The 22,540-nt window shown below is 41.7% G+C and overlaps 1 protein-coding gene across 4 annotated transcripts in view; it reads right to left on the bottom strand.

The window, feature by feature from the left end:
• enox2 (ecto-NOX disulfide-thiol exchanger 2) overlaps positions 1 to 22,540 on the bottom strand; it is a 184,864-nt gene that overhangs the window by 13,389 nt on the left and 148,935 nt on the right. For all 4 annotated transcript variants that reach the window (XM_083980582.1, XM_083980583.1, XM_083980584.1 and 1 more), the window contains 7 exons: positions 19,595 to 19,801; positions 16,154 to 16,387; positions 14,197 to 14,409; positions 10,920 to 11,026; positions 5,328 to 5,442; positions 2,692 to 2,879; positions 817 to 957 (listed from right to left, as the gene is read on the bottom strand). In XM_083980582.1, coding sequence (XP_083836708.1) covers positions 817 to 957; positions 2,692 to 2,879; positions 5,328 to 5,442; positions 10,920 to 11,026; positions 14,197 to 14,409; positions 16,154 to 16,387; positions 19,595 to 19,801 — 1,205 coding nt within the window. The remainder of the gene's footprint in view (positions 1 to 816; positions 958 to 2,691; positions 2,880 to 5,327; positions 5,443 to 10,919; positions 11,027 to 14,196; positions 14,410 to 16,153; positions 16,388 to 19,594; positions 19,802 to 22,540) is intronic.

Here is a 22,540-nt window from a genome sequence, read left to right as displayed (position 1 = left end):
GATAATTTCTTTTTTTTCTTTTTTTTTTTTTTTTTTTTACAGCTTATCACCATGTCAATAAAACATATGCCTGTCAGAGTCCTGGGGATATTTCAAATTGTTTTATCTGACCAAGAGTCTAAAACCAAATATACTCTGCTGAGAAAAAGTAAATATTTGTTGAGAAATTATGATTAACCAAACATTTGTTAATTGATTATTGGTCAAACAACTCATTGGACTAACCATCCGATTATTTCAGTAGTGAAGACATGGTATAGCCAACACAGCAGTATGATTAACTGTGACACTATGTCTCTCTTTTTCTACAGTAATGCAAAAAACATCAAAGAAATTATGGTAAACAGTCCCTCAAATGATTATTGGTTAAACATATTTTTCTTTTGCCTATTCGTTCATTATAAGACGAATGGAGGGAGGTCATAAACATTTCATCATCATCGTTTCTGAGCTGCATAAAAGTTGAATGTGGTTCAACTTTTTCTGAGAGAAATTAGAAATTAAAGAGTCAAAGAAGAGAGATGTTTTCAACACCCTGGGAGGAAAATGGGAACACCAGAGCACTGATTGAAGTCAGAAATCGTCTGTCTCACTGTGGTAGGCGCTTTCCCGCAGTGTTGCTATTATAAAGATGCACTCAAATAGCTACTTTGGGACATCTGATGAGCCGACTACCATCCTCAACCAAGAACCACATATTACAACTATCACATTCTGGCTTTGTTTATAGATGAATTATTTCTACAATATCATCCATGTGCTGAAACTGATCTAGCACTAATTTCGCAACTCTCCCATTAAGAACAACAAACCAACCTGCATAACATGTGTGTTCTGCAGGTTCTGGAGACCTTCCTTCAGGGTCTGGACTTGGTTCTTCAGTTGTTGTTTGTCATCCAAACTCTTCTCCAAGTCTGCCTCCCGCTGTTTTAATTCTTCCCTCATTTTTAACAGTTGCTGGGGGAGAAAAAGAAAAAGAAAAAAAAAAACAAATAAACAGAGGCAGGCATTCACGCAACAGTGAACCAACTAACCGTGACGATATAGTAACCTTGCACTCAAAGGAACAATCAGCCAGTTGTTTTATTAATATTCAGCGTGTAATCCCTACACCAGTAATTAGAACTTGTTACAAAAAACAATTAGGCGCCGATGTGAATTATATCTTTAATAAACATTTTCTAGAGAGAAAACAAACTGTTGTGTCTTATTTGATTCTGTTGTATGGTAAACGTCCAGGAGGAGTAATTTACCAGATCTTTAGTTTGTGAACACAAAATTATGAATTACATATAAAAAGGTGAAATTTAATTTGTGTGTGTGTTTTATCCTCGCTTTGGGTAATGCAACAACATGTGTTGAGAAAGCTTTGGTAGCTAATTTGTCTTCTGAAGTTATCTGCTAAACACTGATGAAAAGATTCACCTCCTGCTGTGTTAATTTCAGCAAAAAGAGGGTCTGCAAGTTCCAGGGTTGTCTTCACACTGCTATAGCATGAGTGGCTTCTTTTGTTACATGCGCTGTTTTGTTGTCCTCCAATCCATTTAATCTTTTCACTTAATCTTACCGACATGCAAGGAAAGATGTAAACTGGAGAGGTAATAACTCTCTGCAGGCAAAAATGAATGGTAGGGCCTTAATGTATTCTTTTCTTCTAAACATGCATCAATCATAATTTCTACTACCTGTGACAGCTAGCTAAGTTGGAGATGGCTGACAAATGGCAAAGTGAGTCAATTTCGGTAGTTCTTTTGTATTTAAAGGGTAGATTAAAGATTTAATGGGCTTGGTCTTTAAATGGACAGTCATTATATATCGCACTGATTCATTTGTTTTTCTAAAGAATTTCACCCCATTTAGTTTTATTGTGAGTAAGGAATTACCAAAAATGTTTTTCCTCACTCTGTGAATGTGATTTCTTTCAGCTGGTGAATGGACTCCTATACAGTAATGACTCTCAAAAATTAAATTTGGTCCAATGTTCAAAACTGTAATACAGACAGCAACTTTCACAATTTCATCCATCTGATATCTTCAAACAATGTTGTCAGTCAACCAAACCAAAAACAGCTTTAAAAAAAAGACAACCACTGAAGTGAGATTCATTTATACATGTGAAAACTGAAGATGCTCTCCAGCAGTATTTTGAAGTTTGAACTTGTGCGATGATATTCAAGGCACGTTTTCAAAGTATGGGGAGAAAGAAAAAATCCAATACTTTTCATTATCTTTCTTTGAATAAATGGTCTGAAATAGTTTTAATAGCTTTGGCTCCAAAAAGTATCTGCGTGCTGTTTGAATCATAGCACACAACCCTCCAATCCCAAGTAAAACCTATTCCAACTGTGAATAGGCTTTCCAATAACCAGAGTAAATCTGAAAATATTATTTTTTAGTAGCTCCTTGTGAAAGTATCCCAGCTGCTCCAGACAGCAGTATCTTTCTGCTTGTTCCCAGATAGCTCTTGGTTTTCTTTTAAAGTACTGGGTCTTATGAATAAATGACTTGAATGAAGAATTATATTGTGCAATGGAAAATTCAATGGGCTAACCTGAGTAACCTTGTTCCTGTAAAGAACATGGTGCATCGCAGAAATGAATAGCAGATTAAAGTTATTGTTGGATAGATGACTGGAAAAAAGTGTCTTGATACTTGTGTGTGTGTGTGTGTGTGCATATTCATAAGCACTACCTTCTGCATGCCTTGCAGAGCCTGCTGCAGGAAGCTGAGCTGCTGCGAGTGCGTGCTGTCCTCCTCACTCCTCATTGGCTGGTTCTTCCCCTGTTCCTGTTTGAGCAGCTCCACCTCGTTCCTGTAGGCGTCCAGCTGGCAGCGCAGCGAATCGTTCTCCTCCTTTAAGGCTTCGGCTTGGGATACACCTTGAGAGTTATACATAGAGAACAAAGAACACTATAAAATGTGTCTTTTGTGGAAATGTATCTTTGTTTCAACAAATAAAAAAAAATCAAAGGTTGTATATCTTTTACACAGTGACATTCACAGGCTTGAATAAATTGGTCCTTGTTCACTTTACTTTTTTTGAGCACAGACACATTGCAAAGGAAGTGAGAATGAAAGCATTAAGATTCAAGGCATATCAGCAAATGAGTACAGCTCAGTTTTAACTCATGCAAATTTTAGATGTCTTGAAACTCAAAACAGTAAAATGTCGTCTTGATAGATGTCTGCTGATAAAAAAAAAGAAAAAAAAAAAGATCTCAGTCTGTTTCAAAAAAGGGCGAGATCTTGTGTTTACCTTCTGGCCAAGGAGTCGGATGTGTGTGCATCTTGAATCAATTTAATTTCAATTATATCAGCAACAGTGTTTTGTTAACACATTCAACAATTGTGAATGACATCCCCTGATTTCCCCTGCTGCCGCTCTGCTTCCTGCCCCTGACCTCTTTGTCATAGTAACGATGGCCTGGGCCGATGGGTAATGAGAGCTGCCACCACGCCTACATAATGGAATAAACATGATATCTCAGAATTGATGTGGCAATAAATAAAACTGGTGGTAACAAAGTAAACCTCCATGATTAAAACACAGAATAACACATCAGTCCAACACAAAATGTCAAGATACAATTTTCTCATGTGAATAGGAAATTGTCATTTGGATACTTCCAGCAGCATCTCATAATCAAACACCTACAGAATATTTACACAGACCACCGAAAGCTGTGATAATCCCAGAGAGAGACTTTTGTCCAAGAGCTCACTACTGCACATTTGACCTGACCTATTGAGCAAAGAGAGGAGACAGTGGGAGTTATTATTATGTGAGACCTGCTCAGCTCCAGAGATGTCCAGTATTATCAGCTCGGCTCTCCCCCTTTGGACCTTGAGGGGAAGCTCTTTGGGAAAGTGCAATACTCTGACTGGACTGGGGAGATAAGCCCCATCCTGTGTATGTGTGTGTGTGTGTGCGTGTCTGTATATGAGAGAGAGCGTGTGTCTGTGCATGAAAGCGTGTCTGGTTAGGTTTTGTGTGGGTGTTCATGAGTGCTGCCTGCAGTCTATCATGGAGGACCATTGGCAGTGTTAATGAACTCTTGCTGGGTGAGTGTATGTGTATGTGTGTGTGTGTGTGTATGTGTGTATGTGTGTGTGCTTTTCTCCCAGCAAAATGAAGGTTTGAGGTGAGAAGGGTATTGATCTGAGAGCCTCATCAACTTGGTGTGAGGAGATGTCAACCGCTTGGCCAGATTCTGAGCAATTCCCCCTCTGTTACAGGCAGCACTATCGACCTGCAGATATCCATGAACGTGCACACACACACACACGCACACACGCACACACACGCATGCACCTTTGGGCACACAGTGACGTACACAAGCAGCTCTTTTGATTTCTATTCTGCACATGAGTTAGGCACACAGCATCGATTCACTTTCTGAGAGGCTGCCGTCATAACACAGGTGTTTCCAGCCGGGATGGCGGACGTGTAAACATGCCCCTTTGCTTAAAGGTTAGTGAGTAAAAGGGGGTGTAACGGTCGGCCTGTTAACACAAATACCAAGAAGTGTCACATTAACACCTGCCACCTCAGCCGATGCCGGAGCATCAAGCGAAATGACAGGTTCTTTGACAGCAATGCTAATGACTGATAGCTAAATAGCAAGGTTGCAAAAGAGAAGGGGCTGAGCTCACGACTGCATTTACATACATTTGCATGCTGATTAGAGGAGCTGTCATATTAGCAAATGGCAGAGATCAGGATGATTAAAAGGCGAGTAGGTGAAGTATGTGAAGAAAGCAACAACAACACGCAGAGAGGCACAAAACACAAGATGAGAGGCAGCGTTACGTGGTGCTGATGGCTACAGCATGTGGCCCCGGTGAATACTCGAGACTTATGGGTTATTGTAATGGAGGCTCAGAAATAAGCAGCACCATTAGTTTTTGTTGCTTCAGCAAACACAAAGGGACTCCTCTGAGGGAGAAACACAAGATTATGGCACTTCAGTGATACCCCGATCTGAAATAACATGGCAGCTGGCAGGTGTGGATGCACACTAACACACACATACAGACATACATACACACAGGGAGACAAACACACTTTTTTTCACATCATTCACAAGGGTGGACTTGGGTGGATGTCCATTTGGCAGCCATATTGAACATCAACCCAGCAAAGCGTGGTGTTGTGTGGAGTTGTCAGATGGTTGTCAGATGCTCGGGGGATGATTACTGCCATTTCCGTCAAACACAGCTGTCTCCGTCGGTTATTTAAAACTCTGTGTTCATCCTCTGGAGATCTTGATCAGTGTTATGTCCTGTCATCTTGACAGAAGCGCTGAACTGCGGATGCATATGCATACCTGAGTCCTCAGAGTCCTTGCTGTCAGGGGTGTCCTCCATGTCGTCGTCAGACATCTCCATCTCCTCCTCTCGCCTGATGCCCATCAACTGCTCGTTGTGCATGTTTCTAATCTCCTGAAAAACACAACGAAAAGAGGGGTGGGTGGGTCAGAGCGGCAGCAGCTCATGGATGATGCACTCTTTGGCAGGTGCCAGCAGGAGCTCGATTTCCAGTGACGCACCTCTTTGATTTCACTGTTATTATTAAGCATTAGCTGGAAGGAACACTTACAACAGTACAGAACAAAGGAGTGTAGACAAATAAAGATGAAAAGGCTCAGAGCTGGGGCTCAATTCCTCCTCTGGCACACTAATAGGGCAGATGGTAGCATAAATATAGTTAGACCCCACCGTTTTGTACTTTACGGCTTTGGTTACTTCGGGAAAACAGCACATTAAAGCAGCCAAGTAAGAATATGGCACTGACCACGGGCTCAGGCCACATCGAGTCCACTGTTGACGTGTTTTTTTTTTCTCCGTGTGTTATGCTAATTGAGTGCACATCTGGAAACACCAGCAGTAAGTGTGAAATACCAACGTCCTCTGTTTCATTTCACCCTCACAGACACACCCACTAATGACTACATCTGCCTGGAGACCAGTAACTAGAAGCAGGTTTCAGAACGGCTTCGAGATTAGGGTCAACCCATTGAGTTGGACTGGCTGTAAATCAGACCAAGTCTTCCAGGTTTTGTCAGCATGGAAAGAAAAACAAAAAAACAAAGAAAATCCTGTGTGATACATGACACACATTACACTTAACCAGAGACATAATGTCTATGAGAATCTGTGCTTGGATGGTTTTTTAAATACCATTCAGTTTCAACGGTAACTAGTGTCTCCTTCACCAGCAGAGGATCTAATGCTACTAGAGCAGGAGAAGAGACAGCACAGACAAACACTGGAAATTCTTTTTTTCTTTGAAGGTCACACAAATATCTTCACAATGTAAGTAGACCAGCGGCAATGAGATCAGGATCAGACATGCATGTAAATATGGTTGTGTTGTGGTACAGCAGCAGGCCCCTGGAGCAATAACATGAGATACATTGATTTTTGTTGTTGTTGTTGTTTGTTTTTTCTCATTAGGACAAAATCTTTTGAAAATACTTCTCACGTATTTATGATCTCATACAGACTGATGTATAAAATGTTGCTTTTATTACTGACCATAGGCCACTAATATACAGTAGTGAACCTTTATCATAACATGACATGGTCTCCAGAGAAATCAAAACGCGTTCACTGGCCTAGAGACAATATCATGTTTTCTACATGAAGGTCTCTGCTGCAATTTCAAATTGGCTCATTTACATTATTTGGTTTTTAAAGTGGTTTATGTTGAGAGGTTAATTGCCTTATCTGAATTATTAAATGTGAGATTTGTATTTTAATTGAGGGGTTTTGCAGGGAAAGTAACATTTAAATGACCTTTTCTAACCTTTAGTAGCCTGTTTCTTAAGGTTACTAAAACATACTGACCATTTATATATAAAAACAAAAAACCTGGCCAGGTTAGATATAAAGGTTTCACACGAATGTGGCAAGAACACAAATACTACTACACTCTACAGTTCAGACAAGTACACACTGACACACATGGACACTTACAAACAAAACCAGTAGCACGAGAAATGGATTTTCTATCAATGAAATATTCACAACCGACTGAAAAATAGTCCTAAAAGACTAAAAGGGAGGAGAAAACTGCCCAACAGTAAATAAACTTACAACCATCTGTCAGTTGACGTTATCAGCCCGAGCCCATGGCGGAGGTCAAACAGGTACTCTACACACACAAGCACATGCAGACACACAACCATCTGGTGTATGTGGAGCCGCACACTGTGCAACACACACACATACGCACACACACACACACACACAATAAAAACACTGATAGAAGGAGGCAGCTGTTGATTCTGCCGGGGAGCTGCAGCTCCTCAACACTGTGGCTTGTTCCTCCTCATTTCTCCTCCAGGCCGCAGAATCATACTGAATATACAGTGTGAGTGAGTGAAAGTGGCTGCCTATTTGATGATACACTACCCCTGAGCAACTGCACTTACTTACCTATGCTCTTTACACTGGCTAGTGGCCGTCAGCCCTACAGTATATGCATCGGAGCCTCTGAGTCATGTCTATATTATCAATATGAAATTAGTAGATCTGGGAATACTTTAATGGATCATTATTGGTTTAAAGAAATGCTGATCAAAATCCAATCCTTTCATTACTGCACTCTGCTGCTCCCTCCTTCAACAGCCGGCTTCTCCGGTTCAGCATCCTACAGCATGAACCAGGGGAAACTGACAGAACTGAAAGTGAAATATTATTTGGGCTCGGTGGTGAGTTCAAACACAAGAGTTTGGGAAAAAAAATACACGGATTCTCTGACACCAGAAATCATTAGCACAGCAGCAGATGAGACACCCAGCTAGCAGCTCCTCAGTTTTAGCTGATGCTCCAGGTTGCTTTCGTCATATCAGCTGTCACTAATTCTTGTTAATTCTGCAAGCAACCTGATGACAGGCCTAAATTAAACTTGGCTGTCACCACAACATTAGCATCATAGTTTGAAAGGGAAGAACCTCTGCTCTGCAACACCACTCTGCAAGTGTTTCTTTAGCTACGATGAATCCAGCAGAGTGACATGTCACTGTCAGGGGCGGGATTCCAGCAGTTTCATTTCAATTTGCCATCATATCAATAATTTAAGCTTATTCACTTTCTAATTTTCAACCATTAACTTCAGAATTTGAAGACACTCAAACATAGCGTGTGTGAGTTATTCGAATGTGTCAGACACAACCTAATATTGAAATACTTTCATGACTATATTTTATAAATACAACATTATTAGGCTACATATCTTTGCTTTAAAAAGGAACTAAGCAGGATTATTCCTGTGGCTATGCTACATTTTTACATTCATTAAAAAGCTCCGGAGCAATTGTGATGGTTAACTACATGACTTGTGACTTGTTACGAGTGGGAACGGAGGCTCTCTGTCTACCATCTCATGTCTCATGGCTGAAAACCAACCTTGCAACATCAGTGTAGTACCCGGCCGCCGCCCCGGTGTCCCAGCTCTCCTCTCTGCGGCACCGCAATACAAACATGCTCCGTAACCCGTAATCTTTTTTTATGACAGTTAAGACTACACAGATATACAGTACACGTCGTAACATCGTATATGTTATATAACTTTACCCACCTCTACATGTATTGATTTTTCGCTGGCTTTGTTGTAAACAAATGCACATGGCCGAGAGGAGGGTTAGAAAAACAGCAGAAAAGTGACCAGACTTGCATAGTTCCTCTTTAAAAATTTTGGTTTAGTGACTTTGTTAGCAAATAGTAATTTAATGAAACATCCACTACACATTTTTGTTTGAATGTTGTGTCTATATATTATTCTGTGGATTTTGATCCCACTCTCAATCTCTTTTTTAACCTGTTTTCCCTTTTTTATCTGCTATCTGCCACTTTAAAGATTAGGATTGTCTCTTAATCTGCTATATGATCGACGGTATTTATCATTACTATTGTCTGTCTGCTGTCTGGTGCTGGGCAGGTGGTGCACAGTTGGCTTTTAGAGCTTTGAGCTGCGACTGGGAAACCCTGTAGAGCTGAGGGGAACTGCACAGTCAGGTAATAATTATCTGTAGGTCATTCATAATGGATGAACTCGTTCACATAGGCTACGTGTAGGTATTTGATCATTGTTTTAATTATTTGTTGGAGGGTTTATTTTAACCAGTCTAGGGCGACCTCATCTACGACACATAGTAGTCTGATTCTGGCCCAGTGTGTATAACCTTGCTCTGACAGCTGCAGAGAAATACAGACGAAGTTCAGGCCGCTGCTGTAAATGCTGTGAGAGCTTGGAGTCCAAATTACTTCATCTGTCTGTGCGGCCCTGACTTTCACACACTCACACACACACTCACATATAATCTATGTGGTTTGACTTTGAACGACAAAGTCTATTCTCACAGCTATTGAAAAGTGTAAACCAGCCCGAAGTGAAAAAAAAAAAACTATAAAGAGCGTTTGAACCATGACGTTATTTAAAAGATGTCTTCATAACAATGCCTTCTGAATGAGGACACATTCAGTGGTGGAGTGTGAACCCACAATGGTTTCTTCGCTTGAAACTATGGCCATGCTGTACTCACTGGTGTATGCAGTGTGTATACAGACACTATACAAAGGAAGCCGAGGAAATCTGAGAGACAATGGACGGATAGATTTAATACTACCTGCTGGAGTATGAATATAGGAGAGAGTGCTTCTTCAGTTAGCGGCTGAGAGATGGAGAGAAGGTTCGAGCAAAGACAACAATACAAAAACGAACCTTACCGACATCATACAAGCAGGCATACACTCAATTATTTGCACATGAACATGCATCATTCAGCTTTCTACTTACTCATCGAATGTGTGTTAAGATATCTCCATGGTTACACAGTAGTTAGGGTTTTGTGTTAGTTGTTTATTTTCATGGTTCTGCTGCGAATCTCAACGTCAGAGAGACTTGTTTTCCTTGAATCACCTACCTTTTAAATAGAGGTTTTTGAACAAGTTGAGTGGTGCTTCTGTTGTATGAGATTCTGACAGTACTGTGTGTGTGTGTGTGTGTGTGTGTGTGTTTGTCTGAGTTTGACTCTAAAATACACTGTGAATTCAGTTTTCCAGACAACTTACCAATCAGATATGATAATATATGATCCATTAGACCCAGGACTACAGCTCAGACCAGACTCTCTTTCTAAGTGCTATACCAGGCAGCTGGACCTGCTTGAGGTTCTTGAGGCCATATCCCCTCTCATCCGAAAGGCTCCTTCAGTTCACAACTTTGTATAGCACTTAGAAATACCACGGCCTGAATGACTGAGGATCTTCACAGACACTCCAGACACTCCATTACATACAACCCATCATCATGCTAATTAATGCTCCATTTGGGCAGGGAGAAAAAATTGGTGTGCGGATAGTGGATGACAAAAATGCTGTTAGATTTGAAAATGAATACGCTTTTATGTTTCAAGATGTTCCCCCTTAATTATCTACTCAAAAAAAAAAAAGAGGAAGAAAGAGAAAACCTTCAAATTTGCCAGTGCAGGGGAAGCAGATTTACCTGTGGTCTGGACACCCTTTGAGATGGAAAACTCACCCAGCAGCTCGTATTCCTTCATGAGGGAGGGCAGTGGTAGAGGAGGAGGGGAAGAGGAAGGGGAAGAGGTTTGGACCTGGGGGGTGTCTGGGTCTTACACTGGCCGGGGTGTTTTGCACGCTGGCTTCATTCAAAGTACTTACTTTAACAAGACGTTTGCTCTTTTCACTTGTGATTTCTCCTACTTTTTCTTGGCTTGTTTCACTTTGAGTGTCATAACGTAGCCCTAACATACTGTAAGCATTCTAACTATTAATTGAAAAATAAAAAAAGAGCTTTACGGTGACACATGTGAAGAACAAAATGGGATCAAGTCTAATTTTTTTTTTCAATAAATCACGTGAACAGCAGAATGAAATCAAAGTGTACCAACCTCTGCTTGTTTGTGCCACATGTCCAAGTTCTTGCGTTGAGCTTTGGAGAAATGGTCCCATGCCTTTTGTTTGGAGGCAGCTTGGAATACAGACACAATCTGTTCAACTGTGGCGGGATGCGGGGAAGGACCAGAGATCATCCAGAGACAGAGAGAGAGAAAGACAGAGGGCAGGTGGGAAGGAGCAGAGGAGTGAGAAAGTGGAGTCAACTAGGGATGTAAAGAAATGTGTGTGTGTGTGTGTGTGTGTGTGTGTGTGTGTGTGTGTGTGTGTGTGTGTGTGTGTGTGTGTGTGTGTGTGTGTGTGTTGGTGTGTGTGTCTGTCTTTTTATATGCGTTTGTGCAAGCGTGTCATCCACTTACCAACTGATGCCAGTGCATCATCTCGTGGATGGTTGGTCAGGTACAGTTTCCCACACACAAAACTTAACAACTTCAATAAATCATACATTCTTCCAACAAACTTGAATTATAGATGATACACTGGTTCATGCTGCCCGTGTTGTGGCTCCACAATGGGGATGGAAATGCTGGCCTGTTCACCGCTTTGCCCCAGATTTAAGATCACTGGAGAGGTGGATGAATACTAATGACTGTGATGCTCCTCTGACCTTTAGGCCACATCGTAACGTTGACATTTTTGTGTGTGAGTCTGAGCGCCCTGACAACTATTAGAACGGATTGCCATGAAATGTGGTGCAAACAATCACACCCCTCTTACTGTAGGATGCATTTTAATAACGTCATTGATCCTAAGACTTTTCAATTAGTGATGCAACTAATTAGATTCTCACATTTTATAGATGAACAGTATGTAGTGCATGGGTTAGTATGCTAACATGTAGTGATAAAGTGGTAAATGTGCCTAAGGAGAGGCTCAAGCTCTGTGTTGTTATGGCTGTAGACTCTGTCTTGTCTAATGTTCACTAAACAAAGGAAATTTTGCTGTACAACTGGCAGCTGCCAAAAATAACCTACTTTTAAGTCTGCCACTGTTAACAACTGTGCTGCTCCACTTCAGCAGTGGGCTGTTAAGAACCTTGCCCAAGGACAGCTTGTTCAAGTAGCACGCTATTTGTGATTTTCTTTCACTATGCAGATTTCGTCTTTTTTTAAAAAGGAACAACAGCAAGCTCCGAGGCGTTAAAGGTACAGTACAGCTGTGACGAAACCGTATCATGTTAGACTGAGCTGAGCAAGCTTAGCTTTGGATCAAAGTGTCTTGTTATGATCACACCTTTTATCTCTACTGTTCATACATGTGATGTGGATGATGACAGCTGCATTGGATCTATATATATATATATATATATATATATATATATATATATATATATATATATATATATATATATATATATATATATATATATACACAGTATATTCCCTTGCAGGTGCTGTCTGCTGCAGTGTATTGATACAGTCATTCCTCTCTCAGCTATTTGTATGTTGCCATGTGGGGGGCTCATGAAGGACTGTATGGGTGGTCTGTGTATCCAAGAGGTCCTAATGAACAAGTGGGGGAGGAGTCGATAAGACCACCTGCTAAGCGTGTGTGTGTGTGTGTGTGTGTGTGTTTGCCTAGCGGTGAGAGAGAGAGAACACTATAGGGATCAATAGCATCTTCCCAGCACCCTGTAATTTGATGCCGCACATCGATGGTGAAGGCAGAGAAGAGAGGAATGGTACAGACACTTTCAGGACGGTCAGCTTACACGCAAATATAATGATATGTCTGTTAAAATACAAGGTATTTCTATTACTAGGTTACAGAGACGTTGTTTCCGGAAAAGCAAAATGCTTTTCAGTCTTTTCAAGTGTTTTGATCACCACAAATTGAATTCCCTGCACCTCTGTTGTGGCGAGGCTGAAGCATAAGATTGATATGGCAATATCTCAAAACCGGGGTACATAAAATGAAAACCATCTGCATGGTGAGACACAACTGAGGTTAAAGTACGATTATTTCTTCTGTGACTGGGATCAAGTGGGCCTTCGATGTGATATATTCCAGATGACTGAATTTATTTGGTATGGGCAGAGAGCTGTTCCCTGGTAAACCCTCCTCACAGGACGACAGTCTGTCTAATCATTAATGTGACCGGTGATGCACCAAGATAAAGGCTCAGTGAATAGGAATGTGTTTGCAGAGGTTGAGCTATTCAAAGGCAACTGGACTTGCCTGAGTTTCTGGAAGACATCTCATCCGTCATCCAAAAGACTTCTTCCAGTCTAATTGTTAGAAGTGAGGAGGCCTCTTCAGTTGCAGCTTTTACAGATACTGTGACCTGGATGACTGATAGTCCTCACAGACATACAGTACAGACTGAAGTGATGGAGGATGGCTGACAAAACAACATCAACTCTGCTTCTCCTATTCAGTCCTCTTATGTCTTCTACATGTATTATTTAAAAGATAAACAATGAACAAAACAAAAAAAGTCTGTGTTGCACGATGTTTATATATTCTACGCACATGCATATGGTGGGATATTTGTTTTAGACAAAAGGCTGCAGCCTGTAGCGTAAACCAACAGCTGTCGGGCAAAAGCTGTTGTCTGGCCTCCATTGAATTCATGCAATGAATGTGTTGGACGACTTACTACTTCTTTCTGAAGGCAAACTGAATAACATTCACCTTCAACCTTCTCTTTGCTTGTTGATGCTAACAACAATATTTATTCTGCTGATTTCTGAGATATTTTGTATCTTGGAGGCAATGAAGACGGAGCAGGACACCTCTGAATCCCTAGTGGCTTAGAGAGGTATCAGGGTTAGGAAGGAAGTTAAACTTACCTTTAAGCCATACTCCATACAGCAAATAAGCACCAAAGAAGATGGCTTCTATGAGGCTTTTTATCTTTATATCCAAAATGTGTATTTAAATATCTACAGTACAGTACACACATGCTCTGTGCATCAAGAGAGTAACGGGCGGCTGTGGACAATATTACTGGATACTTACTATTTTAGAGGATCTCAGCTCTCCCGGAACAATTTGCCTTTGCCAACCTGTACAATGTGCTGTATCCTCTAATATGTAGATGTAATGTGTATGGTCCTAAAATATGGAAACTTACACTGAACCAGAAACTTTACCAAGAAAGGAATGGGCTCATTCTCATCCTCCTCCTGCACATATACTTCATGACAAGGAGAGTACTAGTGGAAACTTTAAATGAGTAACTCTTTCAGTGTGTTCCTGAACTCATCTGTGGACTCATTTTAAAGATGATTTACAGTTTCTGTGTGTGTGCCTTGAGGATGGAAGACTCACATTGACCCAGTATGCCTGACAGAGCGGTCTTGAACTTCTCTTTGGCTTCTTCCATCTCCTTCTCATGCTGACTCTTCTCGCTCATCAGCCGGCGGATGTGGCTGTTGGACGACTGGATCATGGAGTAGAAGTTGTTGGCGTTCCTGCGGTTGACCTCACCTCGTTCCAGCCAGGTCAGGAGCACACGCACTGCTTCGGCAAACTTGCCGTCGTCTGGCCAAGAGGTGAGTGCACAGAAAAAAGACGTCAGACTCTGAACAGGAAAGTGACAGGAAATCTTTCCTCTAATGGTCCCAGGTGTTATAAGTAACAGGACGTGAGCTGGAAACAATGACGCCCTCATAAAAGTGAACATGTCAGTCATAGCAGGTGAATTATGCACTGTTTTCTGAAGCTGAACGTATACACATACAGTATATGGTAGCATGAGTCACTTTGGCTCACTGGCTGATAAGAGGAAGAAGAAGTAGTAACGTTAGGGTTAATAACAAGGTAACACTGAAAACATGGGAAAATGAAAGTAAGGAGAACAAGGACAAAGGAACAAAGAGCCAGCTGTGATGCTGAGTGAAAAGGGGGAAAAAACTATAAATATGTGACTAGAATACCTGCCTTGCAGTTGCATGCTCTCCCCAGCCAGCCAAGATGCAGGAAATATTGTCACAATCTCTCCTTCCTGAGTTACAGCACTGAACAAAAGGCCAGGCGTTTTTTTTCAGGACATTATGATGTCACAGTGAAGCTGACCTTTGACATTTTAAATCCCATCAGGTGACTGATGATGTATCGCTGATTTATCTTATTCATAATCATCATTACCAGACTACCAGATTCACTTCATCTTTGAGGCCTAATGAATGTTTGTGGCAAATTTGAAGAAACTGCTCCTTATTGAGATATTGCATTCATAGGAATGTGACATACAGATGTAAGGACAGAAAACCTGCTGGCGCATAATCCAAAACAACATTGCACATCTTATTGACACCACAGGGATGTTAGGGAAGAAGCGAAAAAAGAGGAGTGATGCTTATTTGGAGGTGATCTGGGTAAAAAGCTCCTCTGTGAGCTTCTTGTCATGAGAAAGGAGGAAATAAGTGGCACTGAAAAAGTCTAAACCCCTTTTTTCCCTCTGGGTGGAAGATCCATCCAGGAAGAGAGTCAACCTAAATCTGCAGCAAACAGCCCTAATGTGTCTCACAACAGCAGCCCAGAGTGATCAGACACAAATCCCTGATTTAAACCACACCGTGTTAGAGGTCCTTAGACCGGAGCCAAGGAAGTAAGAGCCGGGGAAAAAAAAGGCGCGCGCAGATGGCGGAGGGGCCGAAAGTCACAGCCATTTTGTTATCAGGCAACTGTGACTGAGACCTGAAGTGTCACTGCTCATTAGTGAAACAAGTTTATTCAGCCAGAAAGTCGACAGAAAGTAGAGTGGAGAGGAGAAAATGGACACGACGAGCAGAGAGGAACAGAGTGCAGAGAGGAGAGTGGAGGAGAAAGGACAAGATAAGAGAAGAGCATGTGCTGAGGGCAGGGTAAACTGATATCCCGTGTTTAACAGCCTTTGTGTAATGTCTTCTGAAAACAAACTCCCTGAATTTGTTATAACATCAGAGAACTGCTTTGTCAGTTTGTTCCAGACTGCTGCTGTAATGTCAGGGCTTGTAGCCGCTGCATAAAACCATAGACATCTGATCTCCTCCCTTATCTTCTCCTTTGTTAATCTGCGGTTTTTCATGAACTGCAGTGGTGCCGTGAGTGGTTCCATTTTCACTCAAGTCTGCTCTTTAACAATGCAGCCGTTTGAATCTGTGCTGTATTCCCAAACACCCTTGGGATGATTTAACAAACCACTTTTCTTCCATGTACAGTATCAAGGTTTTGCTCTCAGTTTGTGTGTGTGTGTGCCATCACATCATGCATGCAGCACATACACTGTACATGCTTTACCAACCTTTGATCTTGTCTCCCAGCTGGCTGCACTCATGCTCAGAGTAGTGGACGATGGGCGGAGGGGAGGGCGGCCGCAGGCGATCCTCCTCTATCTTGCGCCGGTGCCGCTCCTCTCTGGCCAACATCCGCTGGTGACACTCCCACTCATAGAGGTCGTCCCTGGCCTGGGCGAAGTCCACATGAAGGCGACCAGTGTCTTTTTTGTCTGTGCTCGAGCCCAAACGGATACGATAACCTTGGCAGACAAAAAAAAAAAAAAAAAAAAAAGAAAGTTAAAAATTAGAAACTAAAAACAAAAAGAAGATGGAAAGCGCTGGAAAGGGGAATAAGCAAATATAATGGGGAGAAGCAGATGGGACAGCAGGGAGCTTACCAATTAAAGTGAGTTTATCTGTCTGCTCAGACAGTTTGATGTCATTTTCACAGTGTGTTCAGAATACTGCAGCTGTGGAAACACCCCAATTTTTTTTTAAAGAAAAAGCTTTTCACTGTTTGTTTGTTTTTATTTTTACTCATTTTGCATCCCTCTGTACTTACACTTGCTATTTTGAGTGAATAATTGCGTTCACAGTGACAATTATGGCAACATACCGAAAAAGTTGAGTGAGACAACAGTCAGCACTGTAGCTATGGAGAAGAAGGGCGGGGGCTAACTTTTCTATTCTGAAACTTGTGAAAATGGCGGCTACAGCAGCTGCAGAGTCATCAGCATACAAACTGCATTCATAGTGTTGTCTGTAATGATTTGATATTGACATTAACTAATTAAGTTTGCGCACTATGCAACTACATAGTGTTTGAGCTGTAAGTGCACCGATGGGAGTCAGTTTAGTCACATTTAGTTTTTTTTCGCCATCCTGGTAAAATAGCTGGCACACAGTGATGATTCCCTCAGGACGATCTGAATTTTTTTTTTTGCAATCGCTTTACTTTTCATCGAGCACCAATCATCTGGTCAAAATTATATTGTAATCAATACTTTTGTCAAATTATATGACAGTCCCATTAGCTGCAACTGGACTATTGTGTTGAGTGCTGAGTGCTGAGCACAGAGCGTGTAGACTCTTAGCCCTGATAATAAACATCTGATAGCAACACCAAACACATACAGAGAGAGAGAGAGAGAGAGAGGGAGAGAGAGAGAGAGAGGAGGGTGACATATGACAAAGATCACTAGTCAGATTCAGTCTGAGGAAGTCATGGTTACGTTGTTTCCACCTCGGTCCACTGCAGCGTTGCAGCACCCGGATGCCTCCAGTTTTGACAGCTGTCAACTTCATTCTTTGCATTCACACCTAACGGCCACTGTTTTAGCAGACTATACTGATTCCTCAGTGACTTGGCAAATATACCGTATGTAATAATCATTCTAGGATTACACCTTCAAGGCAGCTCACTAAAATGAAATGAAAGAAACAAAGAAACACACAAAACAAAACAGATCAGTGAAATTAAGGACACTGTGCATCGTTTTAATGCAAATTAAAAACACAGCTGGAGGCGTGAATTTGATGAAACCGAATAGCAACATAGGGAAATGGGAGCATAAGGCAGAAAATGTACGCTAGTGAGCTGTAGTCTATAAGTTGTGAGGTTTCTTTTTTGGGCCAATAGCACTTTCCTTCACCCTCTATAAATTGTCTTTTGACCATTCTCACAGATAAGAGAGAAAAATGACTGAGCAAGCTTTTTCCTTTTTCCTTGGGGTCCACCTGTCCACACCCTCTCCCTTCATCCTCAGTGTTTCCCATTTTTGCCGGTTGGATCTCTTTTAGGAATTCATACGGTAGCTGTAGGATTTTGCGGTGTAAGAGCGCCTGCAGTCTTTTGTCAAACGTATGGAAGGATAATTACTTATCCAAGACCCAAATTTCCCATTATTACCGCCTCTTTTCCTCACTCCTTCTCCTCATTGCTGGTTGCAGAAGTGAAATCATTCGTATTTTCCGGATTTAATTTGGTGAATTAATCAGAAAGAGTGTTTAGTGTGCGTTTCTTTACATGTGTGACCATTTTTTCTTGCTGGACACAGTAACAATACCCAGTTAGTGTGATTCACAGAGAGAACATACTCTCATCATACGAGAACGGGGGGTTGGTGGTGGATGTCGGCGTAAACAGGAGAAGAAATGAGCTTGGGTTTGGTGTCTCTGCTTCAGTCTGCTCTCTCCACTTCAGCCTCCCAATCTACCACAACTTCAATATTTCATACAGTATGTGGAGATCTCAGTGTGCTGGGGCTACTGGAGTGTGTGTCATTGCTGGGTACTGTGTTTGCACAGAGTGTCTGTCTGTGTGTGTGTGTGTGTGTGTGTGCGGGTGGGGTATAATTTATGGGAAAACTACACAGCTCTGTTATCTGCCTAATATATGAAGCTCAGCTCCCACATCTCACTGTAAGAGAACGGAGACGGACCGAATAACAAGATCCCTCATTCAAACTCATTTGCACACAAATACGCGCACGCACACACACACACTTAATAATGCTAAGAATACTACTGGATTGGCTGCTAGTTTAAATGAGTTTAAATAAAGTAGTGGCCAGCAGTTTGCACAGAGAGATGAAAATGAAGATAAGATAAGAAACGATAAGCCTACATCACCATGGGTAGTAGCTGCTTTTTATTTTCCCCCTTCGATGGTCATTTATAATCTTCTCCGACTCCTCTAAACCACCCTGAGTGTATTAGCCGCCTTTTTAAGTGAGAAGCTGCTGGTTGTGTAAGTTTTTTCTCTCTCAGCTCTGAATTCCCATCTCAGAATGTTTTTTTCATGATCTCCTTGACATCAACACATGGGAGTCTCCTGAATAATGAAATGATCCTTTAGGTGTGGGTTATGTTTTTTTTTAATTAAATCGAATTTTTCTTCCAAAAAAATGTATTAATTCTTTTTTTTCTGCGCGTGTGCGTGCTTGCGTGTGGGCTTGGGATGGCGGACAGCTCTAAATAATACAATACTCATGAGCCTTGGCTGCTGTTGCAATGGAGAGGAAGCTATGAATAAGATTTTGCAAGAAACTGAATGTGTCGTTTCAGTTGTGACCAGAACATGATGCCACCAGGTTCATCCACAATTTACCCAGAATTCATCTTAAAAGCAGAAATGTTGACTTTAATGACAGTTGATTGTGGACAATTTCTTTTAAGTATACAAGTGCTCGTACCTTCAACTTTATCAGACAACTGGATCTTTTACTGATGCAGCCCGTACGCTTATTTTCACGACCATCCAAGTGTTTCAGTGCTCCAGCTCTGAGTCACATGACACCGTCTACAGAAAAAAACTTCCAGCGGCACACTTCACAACTCTGTGTTCTTGCTTGACATTTATCGAAGTGGCACTTAAACTGACGCAATAGACTGAAATATTACACCAATAAGCACTTTCACGATGAATAAGAATAAGGTTTCACAGGGATGACGCCGGGCCGGCTCACCTGACAGGAAGAGAGCCTTGTCCACGGTGAACTCCTCGGCAAATCGGATGTGGCAGAAGTTCTTCTTGCTTTTGCGTATGGCGGTGATGTCGCCACACTGTCCAAAGACCTCCATGATCAGCTGCTCGTTGGAGTTCTCCGGTAGACCCCCGACGAACACCGTCTTACAGCCTGGGGGGCGGTCTCTGGTGGCTGGAGGGGGTAGGTCTGGGCAGAAGTATCGGAACAAAGGAGAGATAATGATAAAAAAAGACTAAGCAGGGAAACAATAAACTGAACAATAAAACTGTGAGCATTTGGATTTATGCAGCGATAAAAGAGTGGAAATACACAACTGTGATACAACTGCATGAAAATAATGAAACTCAGCTTTGAGGATGAGTTACGCTTTTTTTTGAGAAGCTCAAGAAAATACATCTGATTGCAAGAATATACAGTTTTTTATTACACTATTTGCTGTAAATCATTCTGGTAGACCCAAGGAGCAGGTCTGATTCCCACGTCTTGTTTATTTTACTCAAATAGAAAGCAGCCAAATGTTATTGTTTCTGCTCTGATAAGTCAGAGAACAGAAGCGGCTGTACGGTCTCATCTCCAAACCATAAATAAATGTAATCACTTCTTTACTCAGTTTATCCTGGTGTACAGTATCAATATATTAAACATAGAAGGACTGAAGGAGGGAACGCCACCCGTACAAACAGAAATGGGTAACAACTTATTGTGTAGGATAAAAACAAATTGAGGAGAGGAAAGTGGCTCTCCAATAAGAAGAAATTACATAATATCCAGACGGTATGAATGACAAATAAATCCAAAAGAGACCCTGAGGTCAGACTCCGTATTCAGGCTGAGAAGAATGAGGCGCCGTGTCACACCGAGCGTTTAAACAAAAAATCGGTCTATAATACGATGAAAGACTTCGGGAAAACAGAGCCACATTCTGCAGCTTGATGCTACAGAATTCAATTAAGTCATATTTAAAACATAGCGCTTATGACCTAAAAAAAAATGATAAAGCTTAATGCATGAATAATGATAACTTGGAGCAATATGCTCAGATCGTTTTTTTGTTAGATAAATGTTAATATCCAACAATTCCATGCATGAAAATGAAATCCTTTTGGCTACAAAGTGATTGCAAATCCTCTCATGTGGAAGGTCCCCTGCATTGCAGAAATCACTTATTCTACACAGATGAGTGTTGACTGATCTAATCTCCAATAGATCAGGCTTCTCAGCCATGATGAATGTGATTAACGGGGTCTATGAGGAGTGAAGGAGCTAATCAGTGGAACGCCGAGGATGATGTATTTCTGGATGTCTGTTAGAAAGGGCCTTGCAACGGTGGTTTGGGACGCTCCAACCTTTGTAGATATCGACACGGCGAGTGGACCTGGGGTTGAACTTGGTTGGATATCTGAGGTGCATCATCAGAGTCCGGTTGATCAGCACCAAGTGGAGTAATTCATATGTCTTGAGGTCTTACGCTCAAGTATGATCAAAAGGATTTCAGGACTGAGCATTTGTTGGGTGCGGTAATATTGATTTTGCATCTGACTTTTCCCCACTATCAAACAGAGAAATTAATTAATGAAATAAAGTGGAAAGTTCTGCAGCAAAACTGGTAGTCACTGGTAGTTATTTAATACTTTTATAACTTGTGCAAACTGCGTTAAATCTTCTTTTTATACAGTATGGTGTGCTCATGTGCTTTTTATGTGTCTGCTGATAGACAAATTGATTATTGAGCTTGGCTTTAAAGGTGTACAGAAATGGCCGTTTGTCCTGTTTGTCGCGCCGAGTTGTCACGAGCTGCAACACGAGTTTACCCGAGTAAGGAAAACAAATTTGATTGGTCGTTATCGAGCGGGCGGGATATTCAAAGCTTGGGGCGAAACCGAGCTCCGTGTGTGTGCGTGTCTCAGACGTTTGAATGACGGATTACAGATCCAATATCAGTGGCTGATGAATCGTGTACAGGCTGACGTGGTATAATCCGTGCACCTGCATTATCCAATGCGAAAAAAAAAAAACACACTTTCATCCTGGATCAACTCAAAAATAGAATTTTGCACAAAGTTTGGCCTACATCGTCTGATAGATGAGTTATTACACTAATTTTATGACCCAGAGTAGGCTTAAATTCAATTTTCTTTTCTGTACACCTTTAAAGCTATAGTACATAACTTCTGTCGCCCCCTAAAGGATTTCTGCGTTATTACAACGATACGGCCGGCACCTATGGCCCGGTGTAACCTCCCCTCCCCACCGCTACCCCTGTAGCTCTCCATGGCAATGGGAGACGCACATCACACACAGTAACAGCAACACTCGCAACATGCTGCTGGTCACGGACCCCGGTTCACGGACTATAACACTCGTGACTCACCGCACACTGCTCTTCACAGCACACAGACTGCCCGCAGTAAGTTACACACAGCAACACGGGCTACACACCTTGTAACTTACTGCTCGTTAGGCTAACGATGTGGCGAACACCAGGCTGCTAACAGCTGTTGCTGCTCTCCTCCCTCCTCCCTTCTCGCTGTCAGGTAAAACCGAGTAAAACGCGTTGTTTCGGTCATTTCCTGTGAGCCAGCGCGGGAATGTCGCCGTTCTACACCAAATACAAAAAGAACAAATACTGAAAAATACCGCGAGGCGTTAAGAGGAGCCGAACGGCTTAATCAGCGTCATATCATCTCCTCTTGTAGTGGCTTGGGTGAAGCGGATATTTACAGACATGTAGAAGTTATGCACTATACAGTAGCTTTAAAGACAGAGCATCTTCATGCCAATGTTCTCCTGTAGTTGAGTTCGACATTAAAAGAAAGATGGAGATCAGGACACAAATGGCTCATATGACGTCTCTAAGGAAGACGGCCGGTCTAATTCTACCAGACAAAGAAAGGAGCTGAGCAGTTTGAGCTTTTATTGCTGCTT

This window comes from Trachurus trachurus (genome assembly GCF_905171665.1).
Source record: "Trachurus trachurus genome assembly, chromosome: 10".
Classification (NCBI taxonomy): Eukaryota; Metazoa; Chordata; class Actinopteri; order Carangiformes; family Carangidae; genus Trachurus; species Trachurus trachurus.
Note: the sequence above shows the minus strand (reverse complement) of the source record. Positions and strands in the feature narration are given on the sequence as shown.